Source organism: Macrosteles quadrilineatus, unplaced genomic scaffold (genome assembly GCF_028750875.1).
Source record: "Macrosteles quadrilineatus isolate MER2022 unplaced genomic scaffold, UCM_ALF_1.0 Scaffold_3__2_contigs__length_128488019, whole genome shotgun sequence".
Taxonomy (NCBI): Eukaryota; Metazoa; Arthropoda; class Insecta; order Hemiptera; family Cicadellidae; genus Macrosteles; species Macrosteles quadrilineatus.
In genome coordinates this window covers 2,644,325-2,656,969 of record NW_026542596.1, presented here as the reverse complement: position 1 = coordinate 2,656,969, position 12,645 = coordinate 2,644,325, and the positions used below count along the sequence as shown (strand labels likewise).

Here is a 12,645-nt window from a genome sequence, read left to right as displayed (position 1 = left end):
ATAAAACACATAATCCTCTTCATAACTGTGGAGAGTCGTTATAACACACAAGACACGAACACGAAAACATTAAACATTAAACAAAATTGGCCAATTATAATACTGGTACGGTAGCGTGCGTGGTGTAGCCGGCAAAAGATGAGTCATGACTCCACGCACGCTACCGTACCAGTATTATAATTGGCCAATTTTGTTTAATGTTTAATGTTTTCGTGTCTTGTGTGTTATAACGACTCTCCACAGTTATGAAGAGGATTATGTGTTTTTAACTCTGGTAACCAGCTTGAAAATGAACCTTTAGGTTCGAAACCTGGGTCGCTGACCTAAATTCCAGGATCACAGACAGTAGGCCTACTACAGGTATTTAACATCTTTATTTGCCTTTTCATATTTGGCAAAAACAATTTCCAATAATTCAATCGGGGATTTTTTTTATTGTCACTAACCAAAAGACCAAAGCTACCTAAGTAAAGCAATATTTATTCACAAACATGTTTGCTGCCTTTAGCAGAGTTGAATGAGCCTCTGGAGTAATTTATTTTGTATTTATTTATATTATTAATATTTGTCAGCAATTATTCATTCAAATTATTTATTGTAAATAACATCAACAAAAGACAAACAACAAATTGTTTTTTTCAACAAAAGATAGGTTGTACTGGGATATCTATCCTGACACATAGATAATTTGATTCAGAGTTTGTTTAAATATTACAATAATTTGTTTTACATTTGAGCGTTTTAGAGACTTGTGTCTCTACAAGCCACTAGTATTCTTTATAGTATAAATCCACATGTTAAGATAATAAATTAAGTTTGCGTCAAACATAGTACTCGAATGGGTGGATTATTAATTGATGAGTTTGGAAAGCAGATAAAATTTGTTGAGTTGACAACAAACTAATTAAATTAATACCCCACTTGTAATTGGAATACTATTTAATCCATGCACAAGCCACTTATATGCTTTAAGTTTACCCAAATAAATCATCGTCTTTATTAAAGTAAAGTATTAAAGGTATTAACATTTCCTTGAGAAGTTAATCCAAAGTAAGTAGGCCTACTTCAAATTAATATAAATTTTCAAAAAGCAATATATGTTTCCAATAACCTACTTTGGGATAATTTCTTTATGCCAATGTTAACTAGCTTAACTAATGACTTAGTCATGACCTACAATGAGTCACATTAGATAATTATCTGTATTTACCCCTTAGGGGCGGTTCACGAGCTCGGGACTATCGTAGTCCGAGCCCAGAATCCGGAAATAACCGGTATTTGGGCCGCGACTTAAAAAATCGGGTTCACGAGGTCGAGACTATATAAGCCGCGGACCAAACTGATAGGCGGCACACAATTAGTGCAGGGATAAAACCCGGTTTTAAAAGTTGGGTTCACGAGTCCAATTACAGATAGTCCCGGCTTCTGATCATTAGTCCCGGTGGGTTCACGAGTCAAGTCCGAGCCCAAATGAGATGGTTCGGGCCCAAAAGAACAATGATGTTTGGTCTCCAACTCAGACCTGGTAGGAGGCAGGTTTAAGGTGACATGATGTCGGTTTTATCTAGTTAGCTCCTTAATTTTTATTTGGTAAAAACTAATGTTTAAATATGGTTCCTCATTAAATTCCGAACAATTTCATTACTCACAACACCATATTAAACAAATATGTAAAAATGGTAAAAAGGGTCATAAAACATGAAAAAATCATCAAACAACTTAAAACGACAGATAAATTATGCACTAACAAAGTAGTATCATAAGATATTTTTACTGATAAACCCCATGTTACCTATTACAATTTAAATGTCAAAATTATGCGTAGAATATAAATATAACCATATAACTAATCAGCCACAGTTAAACCATTGTTATACCACAGTTAAAACCATAATTATCAAAAATAGTTTTTTGCCGTGGGAAACATCAAGCAAACCGTCAGTCGTTGAGTACGGTTCGCGGTGATATCACCGTCTTGTGTTGTAGGCTACTTACTGGTCGCCGTGTGTATTGAATATGACTATGAAATATGTATACTGTATTATGTTAACAATTACCATCACTCCACTACCTCGCATAGGACCAGCTCGTTATCATGACTAAAACCCTTTTATGACTTGATGAATTTAAAGATAGATTTAAATGTTCCAAAGATGCCATCAATGAGTCATTTGAGGTGTTCACTCCAAGGCACGGATTTCCCGACACCAAAATCCAATTGAAAAAAAAATGTTAGTTGCACTAATATTTTTGGCTGATGGCACTTTTCATCGAGAAACTGGTGATTTATTGGATGTTAGTAAAGCTTGGATGGTAGCTATTTGTTTGGTAATGAAAGCAGAATAAATCAAATTTTCAGTTTGAAACTATGTCCAAAGAAAAAAAACAATAGGCCTAGTTTAAATCCCCTTGAAACGTTACAAAGGTCAATGATAAAAACACCTCCAGGTATACAACGTATGTTAATTAGGTTTTATTCATGATAAGACTAGTTGAGCATTTGTCTGCTGGGAGGATCATGATTGATTGATTTTATCTCAGGGTTATCTATCATCAGCTGTTAGGTTTTGCAGTTAACTAAGAAGTTATTTCCGTGCATTGGTGTAAATAAGTCTTGAAATATAATTTTTACTGCATTTGTTTACCTGAAAAGGTTTAGGTATTTGAAGAGGTGAAATATGCAGTTTAATGTTGTGTTCCTTTACTCTTTTTCTTATTTGTTAATAGAGTATCCTATCAAATTTATAACTAAACTACGAACCATTTAGAGCATATCTCCCTCAAACTCTTGCCAAATACAGTGTACTCACTTTTAAACTTAGTTTAAGTAGAAACTTCAACTTTTACTGGTGGTGAATCAGTGTAAACACTTACCAACAATGGTCAGCATGCTGTAGGAACTGAAGATGGACACTTTACACTCTTTCTCCCAGTCTGTGACTGTTAGAGAGACAGGCTCCAATAGTTTGATGAACTGATCTAGAGGACAAGCAGCCGAACATCCAGGCAGAGTCAGCAAGTACGGGTCCTCACTGCTAGAGTTGCGGTAGAACATCTGGAATTATTCTAATTAGTTTTATTCAGCACAAAAATAAGGGAGCAGAGTTATAATGATAAATGTCGGCCCTATACCCATCTAATACAACGTGAAAGAGCTTTGGGTTGTAAGATGTAATCTAGATACTTGACCAGTAGGCATCTGCAAAGATGCAAGGTTGTAGCAAACCTGGCAACTCACGCAGAAGGAAAGTGAGCTTTTCCTCCCGCCTCTCCAGAGTGACTTTAACACATTTACGGTCGTAGACCATTGTTTATTAAGTGTTTGATTATGTTTATGAGAGGAATGTTTATTTTAAAATAAAGCACTTTATTCATTCATTCATATTCATTCGTTCATTCATTCTAACACATTTAGCAACTCTTGCAGAAGTTTGATCCGATGGAACTGGGATGAGATCACAAAAGAAGACCCGATAAGACAATGTCCCAAAAAGAGCACCGTCGTCCGACCATCATGGCCAATTTCGCTGCAGTACCTCCAGAGAAGCAAGGGGCGACAAAACAAAAGCTTCCGCTGATTTGACAGCTAGTTTTCAATCTATGAGAGTTTCCAGGAGTGCTTACTCCCATAATATAATATGCAATTATTGTTTGCTGGAGCAGTGGATATTCTTCTACTGCACCACATTCTTCACTTCCACAAGAGTTGCCCAGTGTGCTACTAGTTTTAACCATTCCAATTCCATGCTAAATTTGTAGCTACTTTTAGAAAAAAAAATAACCTAGCTGGATTGAGCCACTGATGTACCTAAAATACTAACTACTCTAATATGAACCAAATTTTTAACCAAACTTTAAAATTGGCTACAGTTGGTCCATTTAGATGGGCTGTCTACATCAGTATCCAAGAGTTGATGATAGTACCTACCGTGACCAGATGGTCGCCAGAAGAGTTGACCCTGAGTTCCATCATGAAGCACACCGTGTATGGAGGGTTGATCATGTTATACACTCCCAGAGTGTGGAGTAGGTTGGACACTGTTGTATCATGAGCCGAGTACATGTTCAAGTTGCGTTTGGGTTTTGGTTTGGTTACCTTCTTGTCTTTCATACTAGTGATCATCTCCTTCACCAACAGACCTGTGGAAACATCATAAGAGTAATTTAACTGGCTGTTAATTAACATTATGTTACTCTTTGTGCTCTGGGATTATTTTGTGATTTCATTTTCATTATATTGAATTTTAGCCTTCTGATCCCATTTAAATACTATAAATTGGTGTAAAATACCTGCATTTATGCGATCTTGTTTGTAGGAATGAAGCGAGAAGACATCTTAACTGCCTGAAGATGACTCCAATGTGAGTTGAAACCGGTAACAACTCGGCTACAAACAAGATCGCATAAATGCAGGTATTTTACACCGATTTCATTTTGTTTGATTTTTTTTAAATGAATAAAGGAAATAATATGTTTTTTCCACATCTTTTGTAGAATGAATAACGGAAATACATACTTTTAAATAGCCTACATCTTGAAATATAAATAAATAAAACCTCAAACCACCATGCCCACATTATTGTCACAAGGCTGAATGACTAGACTATCTAATAACTGGACTTGAAATCAGGTTTCCTTGAAAGAAGTGCTACACTCCAATACACTAGTCACGTTCCTAGGTACTACATAATAAGAATGGCTTAATGTTTTATAATATCTTGTTGTTTAATTTATATAATTATATATTTGATCAATTATGGTTTTAATAACTGATTTAGAGGGATGTGCGTCTTGTATCGCAGTCTAGTTGTACCTCGGACCTAGGCACAACTAGTCGGAGGTACAACTAGACAGTGGCGTACCCGACAGGTTGTACCTGCAGATTTTTAAGAGGTAAAAGTAGACAGCAATACATTTTAGAAAATTTCTCAAATAGGAAATAAGTTATTACCATAGACTAACCAACATACAGTGCACAACAGTAGTGCTTTACTGTTTTTTTAAACCATTATTAATCAACTGCTGGTTAAATTAAATACTAAATAGGTTACTGAGCAGGTTTTGATTTTACTGGTAGGTATAATCAAAAATCTTGTTTGTCCTAATTAGTAGTTTAATTTCTGTAGTTTTAAACATCTATTATTTAAAAAATATTTTTTAACACCACAATAAGTGTTGAAGTCCAACAGTTTTGTCACAAATGTACTAACGATGCTTTTTATTCACCTTGTAGATAAACATTATCATGAACTAATTCCTGCAACCGACCTAGTTAAAATTATCTAATAACTGATATTCAAACTATCTACCTGATTTGAGGCGAGCCAGTTTCTTTGTCCAAGTAGGTAGTACAAAGCTGTATTTAGAAGCCTCTGCCATCGGATGAGGGAAAATAGACTTGGTCCACTCTGGTATCGAGAAATTGTACAAAGTCTGAAACATTAACAAGTACTTGACAAAAAACAAAAAGATATAAATAGGCCTAGTTATCTATATACTGTATAAGCCAAAAGTACCCATGAACTTTTGAAACAACTGCAAGTCACACACCCATAAACCATATACTTAAAATGTTCGTCATGACGAGAAACCTTGCGCAAATCCATTATCCACTATCCATTATGTCATAAATTGCCCTTTAAGGTCATAATTCCTTTCTAAAGGGAACTTTTCATATACTTATAATGTTAAAAATACCTCAGCTGTACTTATTTGTTTGTTATTCTTTTGATGTATTACCTTATTAAAATCAGGTGTGATTATTTGTTTCTTTTACTGTATTTTGTTTACTTCAGGTTAACTTAACCAATCAATAGTTTTATTAAACGGGGTGAAGGCCGTGGGTAACAACTAATTATCATGTAAGATTCAATGTTTTAAGAAGTCCTAACATGTTACATCCTGATGCCCACTAACACTTTTATTGGTATATATACACAGCAGTTTGGACTTTTTATCATTTTGGGCTAATATTATTCAAGAATTGATATGAAATATTTCCACCGCTGATAAGAGAGTTATGGAAAGTAAAATAATGTACAAAGTTTGTATGGTACACAAAGTCTTTAGGTAAACAATAGATAAGTGACTTTTGTAACTGTTATTGTAAACATAGATTTTTTTTAATTTTTAAACTCTCATGATATTTTATAACTTTATTCATAATAGGCCTAATGTAATATTTCAGTAGATATGAAATGTACCTCAACCCAAAGAGTATTGTAGACCCAGTCAATACGTTCAATAGTAGTAACCTGTTCACCAGCATTTTGGTTCAATACTTTGTAAACTTCTATGAAAGTGTTGTTCAATGCTTGCATTTCTTCGGTTTGCATCAACCTGTTAAATTCTTCTTCATATGCTGGACATGGTTTTTTTGCCGCCAACAACTTGAACATCAGACAACTAGTTTAGTTTTACGTATTATTTATAAAATAATGAGCATAAAGTTTTGTAAACAAATAAATTAGATACCTATATAAAAGATCTTAGATCATATATTTGGGTGGATCTTAACACTAAAAATAGGTCACACACAACTCTTTTCCAATAAAAGGTAATATTTATGCATTTCTATCTAGGTGGGTTAGATTTTAATCATTTGCCAACAAACGTTTTGAATGACACAATATGGTTGGTAACTGGTACACACTGTGAAAGTACTTTAACTCACATTGTCAAACTTATCAGGAACGGTGTGTACAGGGATTGGTTGCCAGTTGATGTTTTCATTCCACACTTGAGCTTCCTTGGGAGGATACAGACCTGCCAGGTTACACTCAGCACTCATCAACGTTCTGTCAACATCAGTGCTTCTGACGTAGATCATGTCTCGACTATACTGCTCCGTCAACAAAGCGTCATATCTGTTCCGCAACCACTGGCCCAACTCAAAATGTTGCTCTTTTCCAGTCTGGAAAAACATATTTTGAGTCAAGAGAGATAATGCAATAAAAGAAAATAACAAACTAACAATGAAAAAACAAAAAAATATTGTAACGATAAACAAACATTATACAATAATAAAACTTCAGGAAATATTAAATGAGCAATCTTTGGCCTCTAGGAATTTAAAATATGAGGAATTTATCAGGAGCATTACTTCGAGAATGATTTAAGACAGGAAAGAAAACTAACAATATTGCAAATTAGAAAGGGTGAGTATAAAGTGTAACTATTTTAGAGAAAACTAAATGAATACTAGCATGAGCAGTATGTCCAGTGTTTAAGCCACCACGATTCATACGAGGGCCATCAATTGCTCATTGTGTTTTATTACAAATCCAAACACTAGAGCTTCAATTGAGACAGAATAAAATGGACAGTGTTCTGGGACTCAATAGGCTTGGGATTCACAATTTTCTTATAATAATTATAATTATAATTGATAACTGTCAAAGAAAGCTTCTCAAACATATTAGTTTTTTTTATTTTCCTCCGCTTTGTGTAAATAAATGCCTGCATGGACATAACTTTTCTTAGTGAGAGGTTATGTTTCAATTCATCAAATGTTCAGGAAACAAGAAACAAACGAATATACTTTTTTTCTCCAGTTAGACACTGCCTCTTCAATATTTTAGAAACCTCTGGTCTATGAACCAGGAGAACAAAGACTTCGGAATATAGCATTGATTATAAATCAGATAGATGATAAAGCAATTTTTCAAACTATATTTAGAATTTTACATTTCTGCTGCCATTATTATGTATAGATAGGTGCCTGCCACAAACCGCCATGGAATTAGTAGCGCTAGAAATATTTATATTTGTTAAAAAGGGAAAAAAATTTTTAATTTAATCAATTGTACCTTGCCAACAAGTTTTGTAAACTTGGCGAGGCCAAGATGTTGTATTATCACAAATAAATATATTTGAATTTGAATTTTGAACTATCAGCACTGAAAAAAATTTCAATATATTAAGGAAAACCTTGTTGTGATCTTTAACACAAACAAAAACATCTTTCATAAGTAGGAGTGGGGGGGTCCAGGGCCGGATCTAGGAACCGTGAAACCAAGCAAAGCAGGGGGGCCCAAAGAGCTCATAAAATTTAAAATTATTTTAATGCATATGAACATAATTGAATAGGACAGTAAGTTTAGTTTTGACAGACAAATATTGTCAATATCAAAGCTAAAAGTTAAAACTATTAAGTAAATTTAGACCTTACTGATTTTACTCGTCAACAACTCGGGACCTCGTCGTAGACAGCTTAATCTGTGGTTTAATACTGTCACTTTCAGTCAGTTCAGTCTGTATGCTCAGTTCAGTCTGTATGCTCAGCTCAGTCTGTCAGCTTACCAGCTGCAGTGCGCGATTCACAGATCCACTACAGTCCGATTGACGTGGATGTAGTGTCAACTTAGTCAACTATCAGTTGAGCTGAGCAATAAGTCTGTAGTACAGGCGGGACTTATACTAACCTCTGTAGCGTTATCTAATGACCTCAGGGCCGGCAAGAGCCGTCACGGGCCCCTGGGCTGAGTGATCCTGGGCCCCCTATTTTCCCGATTTAGTGTCTAGCCGCCTCCGTGCCGTTTTTTTAAGCATTTAACAATATATCTAAAATGAATTATAGTTTGATTAATTCTCTTGCTCATAGTAGCAACTTTATTCCTCTCAAAAATTACTATGTGAACTGGAAAACCATGCTAAAATCTTTGACAGAAAAGATTTTACATTTGACCGGGCCAGGGCTCCGGGGCTCTGGCCCCCCTGCCCAACCCTCTGGGACCATGATTTGTATGTAGGCCTATCTATCTTGAAATGATAGGGTAAAAAAGAAACTAAGTTTAAATTGAGTCATTTGTTTACTACTTTACATTATTATTTACCTATGCTTGAACATTTTTATATAAAAACCTTTTACTTTTTTTGTACAATATGTATTTTATAATTTGTAAAGCTTGTTGAAAGGCTAAGAAATCCTATTGACATATGAATAAGAAAGCTTTATTTGAAGTTTGCTGTTATTTTAAGTTCATAAATTTACAAAATTACGAATATTAACAAAAATGTCTTTTTACAAACACAATTAATATTTTATTTTTAAAATAGCGTTAAAATTCAGTTTCAGCTACTTATATTTTAAACATTCCCCCCTCCCCTCCTGCAAATAAGGCCTCTCTCCTATTGATGCCAGCTCTAGGGGCCCTTGGAGGACTTTTGCAGGGGGGCCCATATTTTGTAGATCCGGCCCTGGGGGGGGGTCATAGATCCTGATCTAGGTTTTAATATTGGTGACATCATTTGGCAAAAATCAAGCCTTCATAATTTCTAAGCATAGGCTATTGAATAGCCGCAATAACTTGAAACTTACATTTGTTAATTGACCAAATCCAACTGGCCAGAAGGAAGTGTTTCTAAATGGATCTGTTGGATATGGATCGATGGGCGTTCTATCACCATGCCTAAAGAGCTGTAAAAATAATTCATTAATGGTTTAATAAAATACAGTAAAACATGTTTTTATAAATACTTAAGCCTAATAAACAGTAACTTAGTAGGTTTTTTCGTTTTGCCCTTTGACAATACCACTGGGTCGCAAAGACATCATCATCGCGATCAGTGATAGTGATGAAATTAAGAGCATCTTTTGTGATCACCGAGACATAACTTATCATGTTATTGCAACAACAAAATTATTAAGCGGAGCAAAGTGAAGCAGAAAACAATTTCAATTTTTGATAATGCCTATATAGTTTAAAAGTAAGTTCAAGATTTTAAATTTTACATTGGCCTCAAAGGTTTCCATGATGGTTACTACAAAATAACGATGTAACTGTAAACAAAGAATCATAGCAATGTTTAAAATCAAACCAAATAGCCTATGGCATAAACACAGTAGGCCTACAAAGAAAAAAAACTGATGATGACTACTGATCAAATAATACAGAAAAAGTATTAAGTTTTACGTACGCCATTTGAAAACTAACCTAAGTTACCACTGACTGAATATGTATACTGTAAGTTGAAGATTTTTTTTATGTAATTTTTATAACAAATAATATTTATCTAAAGATGTGATTGGGAACTAAAACCTATATGAATCGGCAGTTTTAAACAACTAGATATTCTCAAATCCCTATATTATGTTAAGTTATCTGAATCTAGGCTATTATGAATGTGCGTTCTTAATTTTTACTTTAAACAGTGCAAGTAAAATTAACTTATACAGTAACTTATCGATATTAACAAATTGAAACATATCAGCTGACAACTACGATAGGCTAAATAAATATTGATCAGTAACTTATCAACAAACAATTTAAAAAAATGTTATAGCCTACAGTAATGAAATAAAACTGTTCTAAACAAACCATACCTTTTTGGTTCAAAGTCATAATTTAGAACAGTTTGATTTCCATAATCCACATAAGTGGTATTTACTCAGGGGAGGTATAGATGAGCTTACGATGACAGCTCATCGTAAGCTCATCGTGGATTGACAAGATTGCAGCGTCAAGGAAACGAAGTAGGATCAAAAGTTGACTTCTTCAACGAACAGTTGTCCTCCTTCAGAAGAAAAACCGCGAACATTATCCTTGCTATGCCTGTTTTGTAGATGATGTATGTTTTGTCCCAAAATCTGTTATTTCTTGTTATTCATTCATAGATTGATTGTTGTTAATGTTTCACGTAGAAGTTATTGTCATCATAGTTTAATACATTGTTAAATCTTCAGGAGATATCTGTTGTTGCTATACTTTCAAAGTCTACATGCATTTTCTGAAATCCAAATTAATATTAAATATTTTTTTGTTATTATCCGTTATCTGTCATGTTGTCTGTTTGTTGTTATTTTACTTTGTTAATGTTATTATCTGTTATTGTTGTTCGTTGCTATGTTGTTGTATTACTTTTTGTTGCAATGATGTTTTGTTCAATGGTAGCCTATATGCAGCTTCTCGTTATTTCAAATGCAATTTTTATCTTTCCATTCTACTCATGTGCTTAAATATATTATTTTGTAAATGGTGTATCCGTTGGAATGAATAAATAAATACATAAATAAGCTGTGGGCTTCTCATTAGCTGAGGGAACACCATTACCGTAACAATACGGTTTGAAGCCATCGACCTCGGTGGTCTAGTGGTTAGCGTGCCGGGCTGATATGCTGACAGTCCCGGGCTCGAATCCCGCTGGTGGTGCTAACTTTTTGACTAAGATTTTTTCATTATCAGCAAGTTTGGTTTGGTTTGGTATGACAGTTTAATTTTATTATGAAGTCATTATAAAATTTTAATTGAGCAATTTCTAGTTTTATTTAATGAACAGAATTATTTGTTCTATTAATAGGCCTAAACTTTAGCCTATTTATATTATTTCATTACAGTAGAGTCCCACAAACTCGGCGTAATGTGGACTGGAAGGGTGCCAAGTTTGTGAAATGCCGGGTTATCGGGAACTAGGGTTAAAAATAAGAACAATACAATTTTTATTCCTTTTAGCTGCCTTATTTATTTACATTTATTTTACAAGTAGGTATTAAGTCATCAGATATAGTACAACAAATCCTTGTCACGAGTTGCAAATGCTTTGACTTGAGCCCATGTTTAACTCGGACTAAAAAAATCACTAATTTTCTGAGCCAGGTGATGGCCGAGTTATCCAGACTGCCGGGTTATATCGAGTGCCGAGTTTGCGGGACTCTACTGTATCAGCAAGTTTGGTTAGTTCGGTTAGGTTATGATAGTAAGTTTAATTTTATAATAAAAAAATTATAAAATTGAATTTGAGGCATTTATAATTTTATTTTATGAACAGAACTATTTTTGCGATTAGTAAACCTTCATTGCCAAAATGCTCTCTACTACAGCGCTGTTCACGGAGGAATTTTGAACTAATACCTCAATCGTAGGCTACCTCCCCTAAGTCAGACCCCACATAAGTTTACATATTAAGTCCAAATATTAGGTTATTTTTGCCTAAACAAGATCAGTTGTCAATTTCAATTTTTTTAAAGTTAGGCCTAGGCCTAAGCGTTGAAAATTATTAAAACAGAAGGATAATGGATCGTAAAGGATAAACAACAATATCGATAGGTATAGGCCAATCGAGAAAATATTGATAATAATGAATGAATGTTCCCTTTAACAGCAAAGTATCAAAACATCCCTGTGGCGCAAGTGTGACTCTATCCCCCATGAAAGAAATGGAACATGGTATCATCAAGAATACATAACTTAAGTTTGACAATAAGGCTGTAACTCGTACCACGGTACCTAAGTTGATAGGCCTAGGCTAGCCTACTGATAGTTTGAAGTGGGTAGCCTAGGCCTAACTTACAGTAAGTTTTAGGGTTGGTAAGTTATAGAAAATCTAGTGATGCTAAACTGTAGGCTAATCAGTCTGAACAAAATAAAAACCACACACAAATTGTCACATTGTTAATATGCCTATGCATGGGCCCTACTCTGAAGCCTAGCCTAGGCCTATTTCCAAAACAAAAACATTGACATTTCTACCATAAAAGTGCTTACCACATTTGCAAATATCACTTCGCCTAGTTCATTCTCTAGAATCCTTGAATTTACAATACAAACTGCCTGACAAACTATAAAAAACGTAAACATATGCCTAAAACAGAATAATTCAACCATTTTAACCTCAAAACCAGTATTATTCGTTAGTGAGTGAGTGAGG

At 34.4% G+C, this 12,645-nt stretch overlaps 1 protein-coding gene across 1 annotated transcript in view; it reads right to left on the bottom strand.

Moving 5' to 3' along the window:
- LOC128988438 (uncharacterized) overlaps window positions 1–12,645 on the bottom strand; it is a 50,959-nt gene extending 38,314 nt beyond the window's left edge. The window contains exons 1-7 of the mRNA XM_054409715.1: window positions 12,483–12,645; window positions 9,320–9,418; window positions 6,674–6,913; window positions 6,204–6,389; window positions 5,310–5,433; window positions 3,929–4,140; window positions 2,875–3,055 (exon numbers count right to left, since the gene is read on the bottom strand). Of these exons, the coding sequence (XP_054265690.1) occupies window positions 2,875–3,055; window positions 3,929–4,140; window positions 5,310–5,433; window positions 6,204–6,389; window positions 6,674–6,913; window positions 9,320–9,418; window positions 12,483–12,602 (1,162 nt within the window). The 5' untranslated portion in view covers window positions 12,603–12,645. The remainder of the gene's footprint in view (window positions 1–2,874; window positions 3,056–3,928; window positions 4,141–5,309; window positions 5,434–6,203; window positions 6,390–6,673; window positions 6,914–9,319; window positions 9,419–12,482) is intronic.